Source organism: Rhinopithecus roxellana, chromosome 5 (assembly GCF_007565055.1).
Source record: "Rhinopithecus roxellana isolate Shanxi Qingling chromosome 5, ASM756505v1, whole genome shotgun sequence".
In the NCBI taxonomy this organism is placed as follows: Eukaryota; Metazoa; Chordata; class Mammalia; order Primates; family Cercopithecidae; genus Rhinopithecus; species Rhinopithecus roxellana.
The window spans coordinates 162,052,386-162,071,355 of record NC_044553.1 but is presented as its reverse complement, the minus strand read 5'-3'; the positions used below and the strand labels follow the sequence as shown (position 1 = coordinate 162,071,355).

Below are 18,970 nucleotides of genomic sequence, written 5' to 3'. Positions count from 1 at the left end.
ACCTCGCCCGGCTAGTTTTTTGTATTTTTTAGTGGAGACGGGGTTTCACCGTGTTAGCCACGATGGTCTCAATCTCCTGACCTCGTGATCCGCCCGTCTCGGCCTCCCAAAGTGCTGGGATTACAGGCTTGAGCCACCGCGCCCGGCCTTTTTTTTTTTTTTTTTTTTTTAGACAGGGTCTCGTTCTGTTGGCCCAGACTGGAGGGCAGTAGTGTGATCGATCATACCTCACTGCAGCCTCGAACTCCTGGACCCAAGGGGTCATCCCACCTCAGCCTCCCTAGTAGCTGGGACTACAGGTGCAGGCACCACACATGGCTGATGTTTTAATTTTTTGTAGAGATAAGATCTCATTATGTTGCCCAGGCAGGTCTCAAACTCTGGCCTCAAGCAATCCTCCTGCCTTGGTCTCCCAAAGTGCTGATATTACAGGTGTAAGCCACCATGCCTGGGCTACTTTATAATATTTCATGGCAGACTATGCACATAATGGGTACTCAAAAGCTGCTGAGTTTTATTCTTATGGATTAAATGAGTCCTGATTCTTCTTCCTCCTGTGGAACTGAGCTGGTACCACTTCATCCACCATGAAAACTAGAATATGTACACTGCTACTGAAAATAATGCAGAATACAGCCACAGACATGAGATTTCTTTCCTCAAGAAGTTGAACCTGTGTTTAGGGAGACCACATGGCCAAATACTTGTTTTCCCAAACTTCTCTGCAGCTAGAGATAGTCATCTGGCTTAGTTGTTTTCCCAAACTTCTCTGCAGCTAGAGATAGTCATCTGGCTTAGTTCTGGCCAGTTCTCATTAGTTAAAGTCTACTAGGTAGCAATGTAATAGGGGCTAGGGGTTGGTAACGCCTTTGTTTATCATAAAAGGGGAGGCCAGGCACTGTGGCTCACACCTGTAATCCCAGCACTTTGAGAAGCCAAGGCTGGCAGATCACCTGAGGTCAGGAGTTCAAGACCAGCGTGGCCAACATGGTGAAACGCTGTCTCTACTAAAAGTACAAAAATTAGCCAGGTGTGGTGGCACATGCCTGTAATCCCAGCTACTCGGGAGGCTGAGGCATGAGAATCGCTTGAACAAGCGAGGTGAGGGTTGCAGTGAGCTGAGATCCCGCCACTGCACTCTAGCCTGAGCAACAGAAACTTCATCTCAAATAAAAAAAGGAGGGTGGGGAGGGTGGGAACAGAGTTGCCAGTACAGTTCCTTCCTCCTTCCTTGAATGCAACCATGTAGCTGTAGCTGTAAAATGTTATCCTGTAGCTACAGGGTCTCAAACATGAGAGAAAAGACAAACTATTTTAAAAAACCACCAACTCCAATATTACTGAACTGCTGATCCAAAGCTAGACACTGCATACCTCCAGATTTCTTTTTGGAGAAAAACAAACCCCTGTTTGTTTAGGGCATTGTGTTAGTTAGGTCTTTGTGACGATCAGCCAAAGCACTACTAACATAGGGGCCACATCAATGCAAAGCAATAAGAAAAATGTGAATGTGCTCCATTTTGTTTTACATGTTAGTTCTTAATTTTGCCCACATAAAAAAGAACCATGGATTGTAAATCACTGTATAATCAGAAAACAAATTAAAACATAAAAGACACATTTAAAAAATCTTTTTAAAAAAATCCTTGCCGGCAGGAAGTCCATAAAAATTATTTTAACATCAATATGGTTTCACAATAGAAATTTGGCCCTTGTATCTACCAGGCAGAGAACCAACCTGAAACTTGAGAGGCCTACTTAAGTACCTCCCACGAGAAGAAATCAGGTTTACAAGTTTAAAACAGCAACAACTTTACACTATGTTTCAAATCTTCCTGAACAGAACTTGGTCCCTTCTGTAAAACACAAGTGTGCCCTTACACTCTTTCTATTTCTTAAACAACAAGCCACCTCCTTAACACATAGGCAGGGTTTCCAAATGTTAAAAAACAAAAACAAAAACAAACTACAAAGCCAAATTATGACAATAAATGCCTGTCCTCCAAGTATTTTGTACTTTAGAGATATTCACAAAGTCACATTTCACTTTTGAAAGTAGCTAGGCAATTATTTCATTCAACATAGAAAAAGGATTTGATAAGACTGAACAATTTATAATGTAAAAACTCTTGGCCAGGCAAGGTGACTAATGTCTGTAATCCCAGCACCTTCCGAGGCTGAGGCAAGAGGCTTGCTTAAACCCAGGAGTTTGAGACACGTCTGGGCAAACATAGCAAGACCTTGTCTCTACCAGAAAGCTCCCACAAAACTCCTATAGCAAACTAGGATTAGAATGGGATGTCTGTCCTTGATTTGATAAAAATCACCAACCCCCCAAAAAAACAACAAGAATGCACCCAAAGCCAAGGAATGTATAAAGAGATTCTAAAAATCATAGAGAAATACAAGTTAAAACCACAATGTAGTATCACATTAGGCCTGTTAGATAGGGAAAAATTAGAAACCTCTGAAATGTGGGCAGAGAAATGGGAATACAAAAACTGTGGTGCACTACTGATGGAAGCAGCCATCTAGAAGAACAATCTGACATTTCCTGTGACCCAGCAAGTCCATTCCAAGCTATACATCCCAAAGAAACTCTTACATTGCTCCATAAGGGGACATTCATGAAGATGTTGAAGCCTTTTTTTTTTTTGTGGTGACAGAGTTGGAGAAAATTAACATGTGCACCTCTGGCAAGCAGACTGGTAAAATGTTGTAGATGCATATATCTCACTGCTATTCAGGAGTCAGATGCAATATATTAAGTGTACAGATGAGACATATGCAATATTTACATAAAGTAACAAACATACCAAAATAAACTATGTAAGAACACATACACATACTAAACACATTAAAACAGTAACATGGGATGTAGGGTAAGAGACATGACATACGGGGATTAACAGGAATAGATAAAACAAGAAGATGGTCTCACATGGACCAAAGATAATGTGACTCTTCACAGCTAAATTTATGAGAAAGCATCTAAGAATAGGAATAGGAAGGGGGAACTGTTATTGTCCCATAAATACAGTAAAATCTGTTTCACTTTTGAATAAAATAATTGTTACTGGTATAGTAGGTGAACTAATGTAATATGGTGAAAAAAAATTTACTTTTCTAATCCTTAGAATAAAAAACTTGTGGCTGGGCACGGTGGCTCAAGCCTGTAATCCCAGCACTTTGGGAGGCCGAGACGGGCGGATCACGAGGTCAGGAGATTGAGACCATCCTGGCTAACCCCGGTGAAACCCCGTCTCTACTAAAAAATACAAAAAACTAGCCGGGCGAGGTGGCGGGCGCCTATAGTCCCAGCTACGCGGGAGGCTGAGGCAGGAGAATGGCGTGAACCCGAAAGGCGGAGCTTGCAGTGAGCTGAGATCCGGCCACTGCACTCCAGCCTGGGTGACAGAGCGAGACTCCGTCTCAAAAAAAAAAAAAAAAAAAGAAAGAAAGATTAATCCTAAGCCAGCTATAGAGATATTGGAAAATCCTGATTTGTATTATAGAACTCTTAAAAGGTTCAGGAACTGGTGGTACCAAGTATCTCCAGAAGTGTGAGTGAAGTAAGCCTGAAACAAGATCTGTCAGTCTGTTAAATAACAGACCCCCTGGGTCTCCTCTCCCACTCTGGCAAAAAATCGGAGGTTCTTTAGAAAGGGCAAAATGGAAAGTCTCTGGGCTTGGAGACACAGGGCACAAATGAGGGGAGGGACATTGAAAACAAGTAGAGAAAGCAGAAAGCCACAGACCTTTCCCTCTGCCCTCTCCCCTGACTCAGCTCCCAGGAACATGGGCATTCTGTGCTTGCCCAGGCCAAGTGATAAGACAAAATATACTGGTATCAAGAGCTCCACAAAGAAGTAACAGTGTGCCCCACTGTTGTATTCAAGATCCATCCAAATGCACAAAACTTCCAATCAGCCTTAAATAAATGCAGAAAAATAAGCAAGACTCAAAATAGCATTATCTCTCTCCAAATCAGAGTGTCAGATGCTATATAAGACAAAAAACAAAATTCTGAGGAAAAAGGATATTCAGTCTAGAATTCTATATGCAGCCAAAATAGCAATCAAGTATGAGAACAGAATAAAGATGTTTGCAGATATGAAAGGATTTTAAAAATTTACCTCCCAGCAACTTTCTCAGAAAATCACTGGAGGAACTGCTGCAATGAAACCTGGGAGTGAACCAAAGGGAAGAAAATAGGATCCAACAGGAAAGGCAAAGGGAATCCCTAAGATACGGGTGAAGGGAGATCTCAGGATGACAACTATGCAGCAGAACAGACAGCTAGAACACAAGGCCAGCCTGACAAGAGATGAAAGTGACAGAATGCCTGATGAATCTGACCACAGAGGAGACTGAGAAAGTGAAAAGTCATAAAAATCCAAGCAAACAAACAAAAACACCAAGAAAAAACTTGAGATGATGTTATTCTCTTTTGATAAAAAAAAAAAAAAAAAAAAAGCATGAGGCATAGGCAAGTGAATTTATTCGTCCACAGTTACTTAAATCTCAAGACCAGTTTCAAATTCCAGTCTATAACTCTAAATTCTAATTTCTCCTTGTATATGTTGTTCCTTCTTTTTTGCTCCATATCGTATGAGGTCCATTCTACCTCTTTAGAATCTTTATCTCAATCAGTCTTAGGCTCTCATTTTTGTCTTCCACTTTCAAGCCCAGACTCTTTCCACCACACATCCCTTCAGGAAAGTAGGGTAAGATTATGGCCAGGCGCTGTGGCTCACGCCTGTAATCCCAGCACTTTGGGAGGCTGAGGCGGGTGGATCACTTGAGGTCAGGAGTTACAGACCTGCCTGGCCATGGTGAAACCCCATCTCTACTAAAAATACAAAAATTAGCCAGGCATGGTGGCGGGTGCCTGTAATCCCAGCTACTCGGGTGGCTGATGCAGAAGAACTGCTGGAATCCAGGAGACGAAGGTTGCGGTAAGCCAAGATCATGCCATTGCACTCCAGCCTGAGCAAGAGAGCAAGACTCCATCATAAAAAAAAGAAAAAAGACTAGGGTTATGTAAAATTCTAGAAACAAAACCTGTGAATTCAACTTCTCTGATTTCATATTAAATTCTACCAATACAGATTTTTGTGTGAAATGTCCATACACAAACCCCACAATATTTAGGTCCAACCAAAAGCAACTGCTTATCAACAAGAAATACAGAAAAAACACCTGCTTTGTTTGAGCTTCGACACTGAACTCCAGGGTCCCACATAACCCACAGAAACAATGTCTTATCTAGTGTACACAGAAGTACCCAAGACTAACCACAGTTGAGCAGCTTGAATGGCTAGAGTGCAGTGCTAGCGAACTCTAGGCTGAAGATGAAGTTGGATGGCCCCCCACCTCAAAAAAAGGCCTTTTCTTTCAAAGCCAACTTCTACCCTTCCAATTGCTCTGTACAAGCAGGTGCACATGGGTCAGTACAAATTCCTTAATTACTTTTGCAGACCAACTCCAAGCACAACCTTTAACTTCTTGTGTGAGACAGGACATTAAAGCTTCCCAGGTAAGAGATTTATTTTCTCCTTCAGGTTTAATTTGAAATTTTAAAATGGAAATGAGACAAATGAATTTTCTGCCCAGTGGTGATCAGAGGGTGCTGCATTCCCTGACTCCTTTTTCTTTTTTAATCAAAGCCACAAGTCATGGAACATTCCCTGACTCTCACTAGGAATTTGTTCCAGCCCAGGAACAAATTCCAGGCAAAAAATCTGGCTATATCTTAGAATAATAAAATGCAGGCCGAGCACAGTGGCTCAAGCCTGTAATCCCAGCACTTCAGAAGGCCAAGACAGGTGAATCACCCAAGGTGAGGAGTTCGAGACCAGCCTGGTCAACATGGTGAAACCCCATCTCTACTAAAAATACAAAAAATTAGCTGGGCATAGTGGTACATGCCTATAATCCCAGCTACTCAGGCCGGGTGGCGGAGGTTGCAGTGAGCAGAGGTCACAAGACTGCATTCCAGCCTGGGCAACAAGAGCGAAACTCTGTCTCAAAAAAAAAAAAAAAAAAAAAAAAAAGTAATAAAACGCAAAACAATCCTCTTTGAAATCAAATAGTTGCTATTAATTTTTATTAGGTATAAGCCTCTATGTAATTACAATGTAAATCATGCACCATGTAAGTCTAAGAAGGTTACAATGTATATATCATGAGCTACATAACTGAAATGATCAAAATTCTACTTACTGCAAATTTCAACCTTTACCTAATTTACATACATAAGATGATAAGGATGCTCAAATTAAGTTTATAAGATCTTTCCTTAAAAACTCTGACTAAATATTTTCATGAATTCTTCAGAGATCAACTTTTTTTTTCGCTTTCTTGTTTTAAGACACAGAGTTTCACCATGTTGTACCAGGTGGACAAGTGCTGTCCAGGTGGACTGGCCTCAAGTGATCCTCTGGCCTCAGCCTCCTGAGTCCTGAAATTACAGGTCACCTTTTTTCTGATAAGGCCGAAACAGCTTGATTCAAAAGGTTATGCTTAGAAGTTAAAAAGCTAGGCCGGGCGCGGTGGCTCAAGCCTGTAATCCCAGCACTTTGGGAGGCCGAGACAGGCGGATCACGAGGTCAGGAGATCGAGACCATCCTGGCTAACATGGTGAAACCCCGTCTCTACTAAAAAATACAAAAAACTAGCCGGGCGAGGCGGTGGGCGCCTGTAGTCCCAGCTACTCAGGAGGCTGAGGCAGGAGAATGGCGGGAACCCAGGAGACGGAGCTTGCAGTGAGCTGAGATCCCGCCACTACACTCCAGCCTGGGCGACAGAGCAAGACTCCGTCTCAAAGAAAAAAAAAAAAAAAGAAGTTAAAAAGCTGATTAAGCCGGGGGCACGGTGGCTCACGCCTGTAATCCCAGCACTTTGGGAGGCTGAGGAGGGAGGATCATGAGGTCAGGAGTTCGAGATCAGCCTGCCAACATGGTGAAACCCAGTCTCTACTAAAATACAAAAAAATTAGCCGGGCGTGGTAACAGGCACCTGTAATCCCAGCTACTCGGGAGGCTGAGGTAGGAGAACTGCTTGAAGCCGGGAGGCGGAGGTTGCAGTGAGCTGAGATCGTGCCATTGCACTCCAGCCTGGGTAACAAGAGTGAAACTCCATCTCAAAAAATAAAATTTAAAAATTAGCTGGGCGCGGTGGCGGCTGCCTGTAATCCTAGCTACTCAGGAGGCTGAGGCAGGAGAATCGCTTGAACCCAGGAGGCACGAGCCGAGATCGTGTCACTGCACACGAGCTCAGGCGACAGTGCAAGACTTCGCCTTGGGAAAAAAAAAAAGCTGATTAAATAAAACCATATTACATATTTTAAATGAGATACACTATACTGATATACAGTTAAGTGATCATCAAATGGCAACTATTGCTGTTTTCCACAACCACACTTTTTAATAAACAGCCAGTTTTTTTTAAACTCATGGAACCTGAAAACTCAATTAAATGGTCTGGAAATCTCCCTTTGATAGTCACAGCACAATCTCAAAGGAGTATAGTTTAGTCAGCAAGACTTCACTGAACAGTAAGGCGGTGATTGTTTTTTTTTCTTAATAAATAAACATCAGAAATTCCTGCTATAGTGATTCTTAAGAGTGGTCCCTGGACCTGGAGCATCAACATCACCTGGCAACTTGTTAGAAATTCCAATTCTACAGGTAAAATCAAGGTCTAGGGGTAGGGCCCAGTGATCAGGGTTCTAAAGCCCTTCAGGTGATTCTAATGTTTGCTTAAGTTTGAGAGTTACAGACTAGCTTCACAAAGTTCAGGCTGCTTTGTCCCACAAGGAGCAGGAAATCCTAAAGAGCGGGAATGCTATGTGTCCCAGGTACATGGCCTCTACAGCACCTAGCACAGTATCATACACACGGTAGGCATTCATACTCACATAACCAGTGATTCAGTTAATTCAGTCTCACATAACCAAAGGCTGACTAGACAACAGCATCATCAGTTTCACAGATGTCAGAAATTTGGGGGACTATCTGCGTTAACTAGTAATAAGTACATGATGCACACATATCAGTAGCTGTTAAATAACTTCACTGGGAAAGCCCTGGGTCTCTGGTACTTTGGCCAACAATGCTACCAGGCTTACAAAGTGTCATATCCTCTGAAATGAAGGTGAAAAACATGTTTCTCATTTTGCCAGTATAGAAAAAGGATGTATCCATGGCTCCATAAAACTACAGAACATAAACTGAAATGCAAACTGTGTGGTTGCCTTTAAAAAGCATATTTTGACTGGGCACAGTGGCTCATGCCTGTAATCCCAGCACTTTGGGAGGTCAAGGCAGGCGGACCACCTGAGGTCAGGAGTTCGAGAACAGCTTGACCAACATGGCAAAATCCCATCTCTACTAAAAATACAAAATAAAATAAATTAGCCAGGCATGGTGGTGGGCGCCTGTAATCCCAGCTACTCAGGAGGCTGCGGCACGAGAATCGCTTGAACCCAGGCAGCAGAGGTTGGCAGTGAGCCAAGACTGCACCATCGCACTCCAACATGGGTGACAGAGCAAGACTCCATCTCAATTTAAAAAAAAAAAGCATATTTGACTTATTAGCCAACTATAATGTATGAATTCAAGCTGGATTCTAATTTGAACAGAGTTTAAAAATCAGAAACGTGAGAAAATTTAAACACTGCATATGTGATATTAAGAAAATATGATAAAGGTGTTTCTTAAAACAGGCTTTATCTCTTTTAAAAGCTCTAGAGAGGAAATGATACTGCATTTGCTTCTTAATTTATAAATGAAGTAAGACTGGCCACTGAGCTGCGCTGTTGAGTACATGGGGGCTAAGTACATAGCAGGATTTCTCAACCCTGGCACTACTGACATTTTAGGCCGGGTAATTCTTTCTTGTGGAAGGCTGTCCTACGTACTGTAAAATGTTTAGTAGCATTCCTGGTCAGTCAAACCTCTCTCCAGTTGTGATAACCAAAAATGTCTTTAGACATTGTCAAATGTCCACTAGAGGGCAAAATCACCCTGTGGTTGAGAAGCATTGATAAATAACATTCTATTTGTTTAAATTTTCCTATAATAAAACACTTTAAAAAATAGTTTTGACTGAGTGTGGTGACTCACACCTGTAATTCCAGTGCTTTGGGAGGCTGGGACAGGAGGAATGCTTGAGCCCAGGAGTTAGAGACCACCTTGGACAATACAGGGAGATCCTATTTCTACAAAAAAATTAAAAATTAGCCCTGCATGGGGTAGGGCACGCATGTAGTGCCAGCTACTCGGGAGGCTGAGTTGGAAGGATTGCTTGAGCCCAAGAGGTCAAGGCTACAGCAAGCTGTGATTGCTCCACTGCACTCCTGCCTGGGTGACAGAGCGAGATACCGTCTCAAAATAAAAATAAAATCTACAGCAAGCTTGTCCAACCCACGGTCCAAGGGCTGCATGCAGCCCAGCACAGCTTTGAAAGTGACCCAATACAAATTCACAAACTTTGTTAAAACATTGTGAGATTTTTTTGCAATTTTTTTTAAGCTTATCAGCTATCGTTAGTATTAGTGTATTTTATTTGTGGCCTAAGACAATTCTTCCAATGTGGCCCAGAGAAGCCAAAAGATTGGACACCTCTGATCTACAAGCTTTAAAAAAAAAAAAAAAAAGTTTTAGAAATACTCTGTGTACAGGTACAACTACATCTCCTTGTGGAGCCTAAGCTAGAGATCTGGGGCCCAGTAGAGGCTTTGCTATTAAATAATTAGTGGTCTCCTGTCATTACTAGCAGCCTTTGTCACCTCGCAGAGTCTCAGCATCCTCACTGGTTTAGATTGAGTAGTTCTTCTGAGCTATAACACAATGTGGCAACAGCGAACTTTTTTTTTTTTTTTTGAGACGGAGTCTCGTTCTGTTGCCCAGGCTGGAGTGCAATGGCTCAATCTCAGCTCACTGCACTCTCTGTCTCCAGGGTTCAAGCAATCCTTCTGCCTCAGGCTCCCAAGTAGGTGGGATTACAGGCGCCTGCCACTGTGCCCGGCTAATTTTTGTATTTTTAGTAGAGACAGGGTTTTGCCATCTTGGTCAGGCTGGTCTTGAACTCCTGACCTCAGGTGATCCACCTGCCTCAGCCTCCCAAAGTGCTGGGATTACAGGTGCGAGCCACCGCACCCGGCCAACAGTAAACTTTTATATACCCATTCACTAAGGGTGGACATTAACATTTGGAAATCAAACAAAAATTAGTGTACAAGGATGAAGATAATATTTATATTGCAATTTTTTTTTTTTTTTTGAGACAGAGTCTTACTCTGTCACCCAGGCTGCAGTGCAGTGGCATGATCTCGGCTCACTGCAACCTTCGCCTCTTGTGTTCAAGTGATTCTCCCGCCTCAGACTCTTGAGCAGCTGGGATTACAGGCATGCACCACCGCACCCAGCTAACTTTTTTTTTTTCTTTTTTTGAGGCAGACTCTTGCTCTGTCGCCCAGGCTGGAGTGCAGTGGCCCAATCTCGGCTCACTGCAAGCTCTGCCTCCCAGGTTCACACCATTCTCCTGCCTCAGCCTCCCAAGTAACTGGGACTATAGGCGCCCACCACCACACCTGGCTAACTTTTTGTTTTTAGTACAGACGGGGTTTCACCAAGTTAGCCAGGATGGTCTCCATCTCCTGACCTCATGATCTGCCTGCCTCAGCCTCCCAAAGTGCTGGGATTACAGGCGTGAGTCACTGTGCCCAGTCTTTTTTTTTTTTTTTTTTTTTTTGTAGAGATGGGGTTTCACCATGTTGGCCAGGCTGGCTTCAAGCCATCTGCCCACCTTAGCCTCCTAAAGTGCTGGGATTACAGGCATGAGCCACCACACCCGGCCTGCCTTTTCTTAGTCTTGATCTAGTAAGTAACATTCTTATCATAGCTATATACAATTATTAAAAATTTAAATAAGATTCCTGGGATAAGCACAATAAAAAGTATTTTTACAAAATACGAAAACATACCTGTTCTAGTCACAATAGCCAAAAATGTCCATCACTGGTGAGTGGATTAAAAAAAAATTGTGGGCCGGGCGCGGTGGCTCAAGCCTGTAATCCCAGCACTTTGGGAGGCCGAGACGGGCGGATCACGAGGTCAGGAGATCAAGACCATCCTGGCTAACACGGTGAAACCCCGTCTCTACTAAAAATACAAAAACTAGCCGGGCGAAGTGGCGGGCGCCTGTAGTCCCAGCTACTCGGGAGGCTGAGGCAGGAGAATGGCGTAAACTCGGGAGGCGGAGCTTGCAGTGAGCTGAGATCTGGCCACTGCACTCCAGTCCGGGCGACAAAGCGAGACTCTGCCTCAAAAAAAAAAAAAAAAAAAAAAAAAATTGTGGCACATCCAAACAAGGAAATACTCACACAGCAATAAAAAGGAATGAACTACTGATGCACACTGAAATAAATCTCAAAAGCACTATGCTAAGTGAAAGAAGACACAAAAGATTATTTACTCTTGTGGCTTATTTACATAGCATCCCTGAAAAGGCAAAACTACAGGGACAGAAAGCAGATCAGTGGTTGCCCAGGGGTTGAGAAAGGGAGAAGGCACTGACTATAAAGGGCCGTAAGGGAGCTTTCTGACGATGGAAGTGTTCTACATCATGATTGTGATAGTGGTTACATAACTATACGCTTGTCAAAACTCACCAAACTGTATATTTAAAATGGATGAACATTACATCTCAACAAACCTAACTTTAAGAAAAAAGCTTCTCAACAGAATGAGAGCTCCCATTCATTCTTGTACATTCACCACTCAATTGGCAGGAAGTCTAATACTTAGCAGTGCAGTAATGTAGGTAACAAGGTCTATACCTGAGTTGTAACACTGACACAAGGGCTCCACACTGTGAAAGCTACACAGCTCCTTCCAGAACATGCCAATACAAGAGTTAAAAATGTAACCGGGCATGGTAAATCAACGCAACAATGTGTGATAAACTTGATTTTAAAACAGTCAAAAATTCATTTTAAATACACTACATGGCTGGGTGTGGTGGCTCACGCCTGTGATACCAGCACTTTGGGAGGCCAAAGCAGGCAGATCACCTGAGGTCAGGAGATCGAGACCAGCATGACAAACATGGAGAAACCCCGTCTCTACTAAAAATACAAAATTAGCCCGGGGTGGTGGCGCATGCCTGTAATCCTGGCTACTCAGGAGACTGAGGCAGGAGAATCACTTGAACCTGGGAGGTGGAGGTTGCAGTGAGCTGATATCGTGCCATGGTACTCCAGCCTGAGAGACAGAGCCAGACTCCATCTCAAAAAAGAAAGAAAGAAAGAAGACCTATTTGAAATCCTTCATCATCACAAATCTGCTATGACTGTTTTCAGCTTCAGTTTAGAAAGCATGGAGCTCCTACTCTGGTTCAACGTAAAGTTTTGCTTCTCTGAGTGAATATCAATGATCAAATCTAATCAGTTGGGCACACTGGCTCACGCCTGTAATCTCAGCACTTTGAGGGGCCGAGGCGGGTGGATCACATGAGGCCAGGAGTTCTAGACCAGCCTGGCCAACATGGTGAAACCCTGTCTACTAAAAATACAAAAATGCAAGCCAGGCGTGGTGGTGCATGCCTGTAATCCCAGCTACTCGGGAGGCTGAGGCATGATAATCACTTCAGCCTGGGAGGCGGAGGCTGCAGTGAGCCAAGATCGCACCACCACACTCCAGCCTGGGAGACAGTCTCGGTCTCAAAAAAAAAAAAAAAAAAAGGTTTCTTTAAAAGGACCATAAGAAAATAGTTTCCTGACTTACCCAGTCTAAGAGTTTCTATTACTCGCTCTTTATATAATTTTCTAATCTCTCTCAGGTGGAGAAGGTACACTACTGTTCTACTCACTAAGGGCTAAAGAGCATTAAATATTATACACTAATATGCTACATGGATGCTTAAGGCTACGGTTTTATGTTTACAGATTAAATTATCAAATAGCTATCCAGCAAATAAGTGGCATTTTTGAAGATCAAAATTAAAACATTGACACCACTAGGCCATAATATCTCAGGACATTACTGAAAACATGAAAACACTCAAAGCAAGGAAGCATTCCCTAAGAGAAGACATTTCGTGCCAGCAATTACCTCATAACACTTTTAATGAAAGGCCAGTGAAGTTTCTTTACAAGTTATTTACTAGATGTTTTACAGAATATAGGCAACAACTAGATTGAAACACTTTTGAACCCAGTGTTAGAGGAGAGTTCAGAAAACGAACAGAGTCAAACGTTTCTTCAACGGAATTTCTACTACAAGTTCTCATTCTCTAGCAATGCTGTTCCTGGCATTTTGTAGTTTCACATGAACAAAATCAAAGGTTCCTTTCATAAAATCATAGCCTGTGAGCGCGGAAACGGACCTAAGAGCTCATCTAAGTCAACCTCTTTTTAGGAAGGACAGCGAAGCCCCAGCGGGTGTCCCTCAGCTAGGCAGTGAGTGGCAGAGCAGAGCTTCACTATACATCTGCTTTTCTGCTTTTCAAAATGTTTAACTCCTTCAAAAAAGATTTGTATGGAAAGGAAACTATGCCTTAATAAAGGCTGCGCGCCAGTGTTTTGGAATTCCTAAGGGGACCGCAAAGATCCCTCAGTGGACACTTAGTGACTGTGATTAAATTTAGTTCCAGACCATCTTAAAGAACGAGACAGCCCACCTGACCCAATCGATTACTTTTAATCAGCACCAGTAACATATGGTATTAATGTGATAGTCTCTCAAGAAATGCTTGACCAAGTTAAAAGCAGAGTTCGGTTAAAATAAGCACTGACCACTGCAGTGATCTGACACACACAGCTGCACAATCCATTGAGCGGCAACCCGGCCTCTCAAAGCACCGATCCGTAACGATGCAACTTACGGGCTTTACTAATCTACTAGACTGCAGGCATAATCGATATTCTTCGCAGACCCGCCCGCGAGCAGCGGGACAGGGCGGACTTCTGGAGGAAACGGTCCGACCTGGCTGCCTCTTGGGTGACTACGGCCTGCCCTCTAGTTCCAGAGCGTTCGGGCTGGGGGGGAACACCCGACTGCAAGGCACTGCCCGAGGAGCACGAAGGCCACCCCGAAGGTCCGCCAACTACAACGCCCAGGTTACTCACGTTTTCAGTGTCTCGTTCATTCACCGTTGGCAATGGGGTCCTAGTGGACATTTTACTGCACTTTAATTCTGCACAATGCGAGGGTGAAAACAAAACAGCACAGCCCTAGGAGGCCGGCGACCAGCGTCCTCGAGTCCACCGCACTTTCGAAGCGGCGCCGTGGGGAGGGCGGCTCCCTTCCCTCTACGGCCGTCTAGATCCCGGGCCTAGCCCGGGCCGTCCCCCGGCGGGTCCCGGGGCTCATTCTCTCCCTGCCTCGGCGGCCGAGGCGAGGAGCCCGGGAGGGCGGCAGTGGCGGCGCCGAGCCTGCGGCGGACTGCCGGCTTCGGCCCGCCGGCGTCCCCTCGCCTCAGGGCGCCCCGCGATCCCGGGCTCCCTCGCCTCCTTCTCCTCTCCGGCTCGTCGCGCCGCGAATTTCAGCTCCCGGGCCTCCACACAGCGCCGCCGGCGGCGCCTGAAAAAAAGGAGGCGGAGGAGGATGTGAAGGAAGTGGAGCGCAAGACAGGCCGCCGCGGGCTGTGGGCGCCGACCATGGAGCGGGCTGTGGAGGAGGCGCCTGCGCCCGGCTGCTTCTCCCTCTCTAGCGAGCTTGCTGCCTCAGCCTCCGCCCTGCGGGCCGCCGCTGCTGCCGCCGCACCCCGGCACCTGGGAGCCTCACGGACCCAAGATGGCCGCCCCTCGGCTTCCTCTGCTGCCTCCGGCTGCCGGAAGTGACGACAGGCCGCCTCCCGGAGTCCCGCCAATCAGCGTGGCCTGAGAAAGCCGGCCCGGCTGTTGTTGCTAGGGGCGACTTGGTCCGGACCCCGCCGCGGGGGCGGTGAAGAGGGCGGGGAAGCGCTGGCCGGGTCTCCACTGACTACCGCGGGCGGCGGGTTCCTCCTGTACGGAGCGCGCCGGCAACCCCGAAAGAGCCGAGAAACGGCCCTGGGCGACAGCCAGAGCCCTCCCGCTGAGTTGGCATTTACAGGCTACAGGCCTGGGTTGGCTGGATTACAGATCGAGAGCCTACTGTGCACAAAAGTTGCGGTTGCATCCTTGGGACTGCGCTGCACCGACTGGAGCCTCAGCATTAATGACAGGGCCGGGGCTACGGGAAGGAGCCGGGCTCTTGCATCCTTAACTGTGACCCGGGCGTCAGGCTCTCGCCAACAAACCTTCCCGTCTCCGGATCTGAGCAGCTGCGGGCTGGGCGCGGACCCCGAGGGCAGCAGGAGCCTCTTGCCCTCAAGGAGCTGGTGGTCAGGCGGGTGATAGACCTGGACCCAGATAAATGCCATCCGGATGGAAGAGTGCAATAACGAGGGTGGCACAAAGAGGATGGAGTCGGGGGCGAAATGAATCTGTAGAGGCCCCCCAGGGACCAGTTCCTAAATGCCTGTAGGGAATTTATAAGCAGGCTTTACTTACAGTCAGTGCGTCGCTGCTGGAAGACTGGAAGCATCTTTGGGTGCCAGCCTCGGGCCAGACTCGGTAGACGCCTGCAGACTGGAACACTGGAAACCTTCCTTGCCCGTTCACCTCTTCACGTGTTCGGTGCCTCTACTCAGCTCCTGGCCAGCTGTGGATGGAATCCATGGGTGCAGGGTCTGAAGAGGGAGAGTAGTGTGGGATGGGGGTGACACTAACTGTTACCAAGAGTCGAGTCTACCTTGTAGGTTCATGACATTTGTTACCTCATTTAGCCTCAGGGTAACCCTGTGAGATGGACAGACACACATGCGATCCGAAGTCTAGACAGGTACAGTGACTTGGCTAAAGTACACAGGTTGGTTAGCGACAGACCTGGGATTCTAACCTAGTTCCCAAAGTTTGGATAATAGGTAAGCCCTTGTAGTGGGTGGCTATGTCATGCTTGCTTCCTCTTTGATCCGTTGGCATCCCAACTGTCTTGTGATGTTTGAGACCTTACTTGCTCCAGGAAATATATGTATCTTTTTTTTTTTTTTTTTGACGGAGACTCGCTCTGTTGCCCAGGCTGGAGTGCAGTGGCGCGATCTCGGCTCACTGCAAGCTCTGCCTCCCGGGCTCACGCCATTCTCCTGCCTCAGCCTCCCGAGTAGCTGGGACTACAAGGCGCCCACCACCACGCCCGGCTAATTTTTTTGTATTTTTAGTAGAGACGGGGTTTCACCGTGTTAGCCAGGATGGTCTCGATCTCTTGACCTCGTGATCCGCCCATCTCGGCCTCCCAAAGTGCTGGAATTACAGGCGTGAGCCACTGTGCCTAGCCAAATATATGTATCTTTAAACACCAGATTCACTCCCAGAGGGGCCAGAGACTCCCAAAGTTAAAACACCTGAGGACTAAGATAACACTCAGGGCTCCCATCTAACCCTCAGAGGGGAGTGCCCAGGGGGCCAAGAGTGGTTCTATTTAAAATGTGAATAGGGGCCAGGCGCAGTGGTTCACGCCTGTAATCCTAACACTTTGGGAGGCCAAGGTGGGTGGATTGTCTGAGCTCAGGAGTTTGAGACCAGCCTGGCCAACATGGTGAAACCCCATCTCTGCTAAAATACAAAAAATTAGCCAAGCATGGTGGTGGGTGCCTGTAGTCCCAGCTACTCAGGAGGCTGAGGCGAGAGAATCTCTTGAACCTAGGAGGCAGAGTTGAAGTGAGCCAAGATCACCCCACTGCACTCCAGCCTGAGCAACAGAGCAAGACTGCGTCTCAAAAAACAAAATAAAACAAAATGTGAATAGGGAGATGGCATGCACATCTGTAATCCCAGCTACTTGGGAGTCTGAGGTGGGAGGTCACTTGAGCCCAGGAGTTGGAGACCAGCCTGGGCAACAGAGTGAGACCTTGTCTCTACAAAAACTTAAAAAAAAAAAAAAAAAAAAATGGCAGAAGGGCGATGCCCACTTGCTCTGGGAGACAGAGCAAGAACGTGTCTCAAAAATAAATAAATAAAGTTCTTCTCTTTCTCCTTCTGGCCAAGAAGGGTTAGTGGAATTCCATTAGTTAAATGTGTGCTTCATACACTTCAACTGCAATGTCAGTTATGATAACAAGGGGTGAGCGTAAGTGTTGTGGGAGACCCAAGCAGGGACATTTAGCTCAACTTGGGGGTTTGTATCAGGGAAGGCTTCCTGGGGGAGAGGATGTTTATGCTGAGTCTAAAAGCATGAGCAGAGTTAGCTGTGGGAGGATGGGTAGAAAGGACAGTTCAAGCAGAAGAATGGCCTGAGGAGCACTGCAATGAGAAGCCACACAGTGGGTCTGGGTAAATATCAGGAGAGTGAGCGGTGAGAAGCGAGACTGCAGGAGAAGGCCGGAGCCAGGCCGGGTTTGGACAGAGCATGACACCTGATTCTGCATCCCATCCTGATGACAGTTGGGAAAACACCCCAGAAAGGGTTTCAGCCTCAGGCAGAAGCTGCGAGAAAGCGTATGGGAAGTTCAAAACAGTTCACATTGGCCAGAGAAGTAGCTGGGGGAGGAGGTTTCCACTCAGGTGCTTTTCTCACTCAAGTCACATATGAAATAATGAGTCAGCAAATGCCAAAAGTTAGGAAATGAAGATAATAGTACTTCACTCAAGATGCTTTTGGTTTTTGTAAAAGCTAGAATTAAATGCCTTGAACTTTGCCTTGCACTTGTGTTAAATGACATCATGACACTGTGAAGAGTGGGAGATGGGTGTGTGTGCGTTTTTTCTTCTTTCTTCTTTTTTCTTTCTTTCTTTCTGTCTTTCTCTCTTTCTTTCTTTCCCTTCCTGCCTGCCTCTCTCTCTCTCTCTTCCCTCCCTCCCTCCCTCTCTCCCTGCCTCCCTCCCTTCCTTCCTCTCTCTCTTTTCTCCCTTCCTTCCTTTGTTGTTGCTTAAGCCAGACAGGGTCTTGCTCTATTGCCCAGGCTGGGGCACAGTGGTGTGATCATAGCTCACTGCAGCCTTGAACTCCGGGGCTCAAGTGATCCTTTGCCTCAGCCTCCTGAATAACTAGGACTACAGGTATGCACCACCACACCCAGATAATTTATTTGTAGAGACCAAGTCTTGCCCAGACTGAACTCCCAGCCTCAAGCAACCCTCCCATCTCTGCCTCCCAAGGTGCTGGGATTACAGGTGTGATCCACTGCACCCAGTCACCTGGGTGTGTGAATTACAAGCAAAAAAGAAAATGAGAGGAAGAGAAGAAAGTAAAGTATTGTTCTGTTCAAAGGACTCTTTGTGGTCCAGGATTATATGCATCTATGGTCTGGAAGGAATAGAGAGGAGGGTTTGTGGTCCAGGATTATATGCATCTATGGTCTGAAGGAATAGAGAGGAGGGTTTGTGGTCCAGGATTATATGCATCTATGGTCTGAAGGAATAGAGAGGAGGGTTTGTGGTCCAGGATTATATGCATCTATGGTCTGAAGGAATAGAGAGGAGGGTTTGGAAGTTGTGCTTGGAATGCCTTCTTCAATCCCTTTTCATATTTCTTGTTTCCTGTCTTCATATGAAAATAGTTTCTACCTTGGGGCCCCAAGCTGAAAAGATATAACTAAATTTACTAAGGTGTATATGTGCATAAGCAATACTTACTTTCAGGGCAAGAAGGAAGGCACCATGAGACATCAGAAGCTGGAGATAATCTAGCCCTACTGTGTCCCTGTGGGGCAGATGAGAAACTGAGTCTCAAAGAGGCGACATGCCGGCCGGGCGCGATGGCTCAAGCCTGTAATCCCAGCACTTTGGGAGGCCGAGACGGGCGAATCACGAGGTCAGGAGATTGAGACCATCCTGGCTAACACGGTGAAACCCCGTCTCTACTAAAAAATACAAAAAAAAAAAAAAAAAAAAAAAAAAAAAAAACTAGCCAGGCGAGGTGGTGGGCGCCTGTAGTCCCAGCTA

The 18,970-nt window shown here is 45.8% G+C and overlaps 1 protein-coding gene across 9 annotated transcripts in view; it reads right to left on the bottom strand.

The window, feature by feature from the left end:
• MARK3 (microtubule affinity regulating kinase 3) overlaps nucleotides 1-14,849 on the bottom strand; it is a 119,204-nt gene extending 104,355 nt beyond the window's left edge. For 5 of the 9 annotated variants that reach the window (XR_004057236.1, XM_010353604.1, XM_010353605.1 and 2 more), the window contains exon 1: nucleotides 14,135-14,843. Coding sequence is in view for 8 of the 9 variants with exons in the window: in XM_010353604.1 (XP_010351906.1) it covers nucleotides 14,135-14,185 (51 nt within the window). In the remaining variant the exon portion in view is untranslated. Of the gene's footprint in view, nucleotides 1-14,134 lie in introns of all 9 variants that reach the window. The other 4 variants (XM_010353603.1, XM_010353606.1, XM_010353607.1 and 1 more) reach the window with 2 other exon arrangements.
• Nucleotides 14,850-18,970: the final 4,121 nt, after the last annotated feature.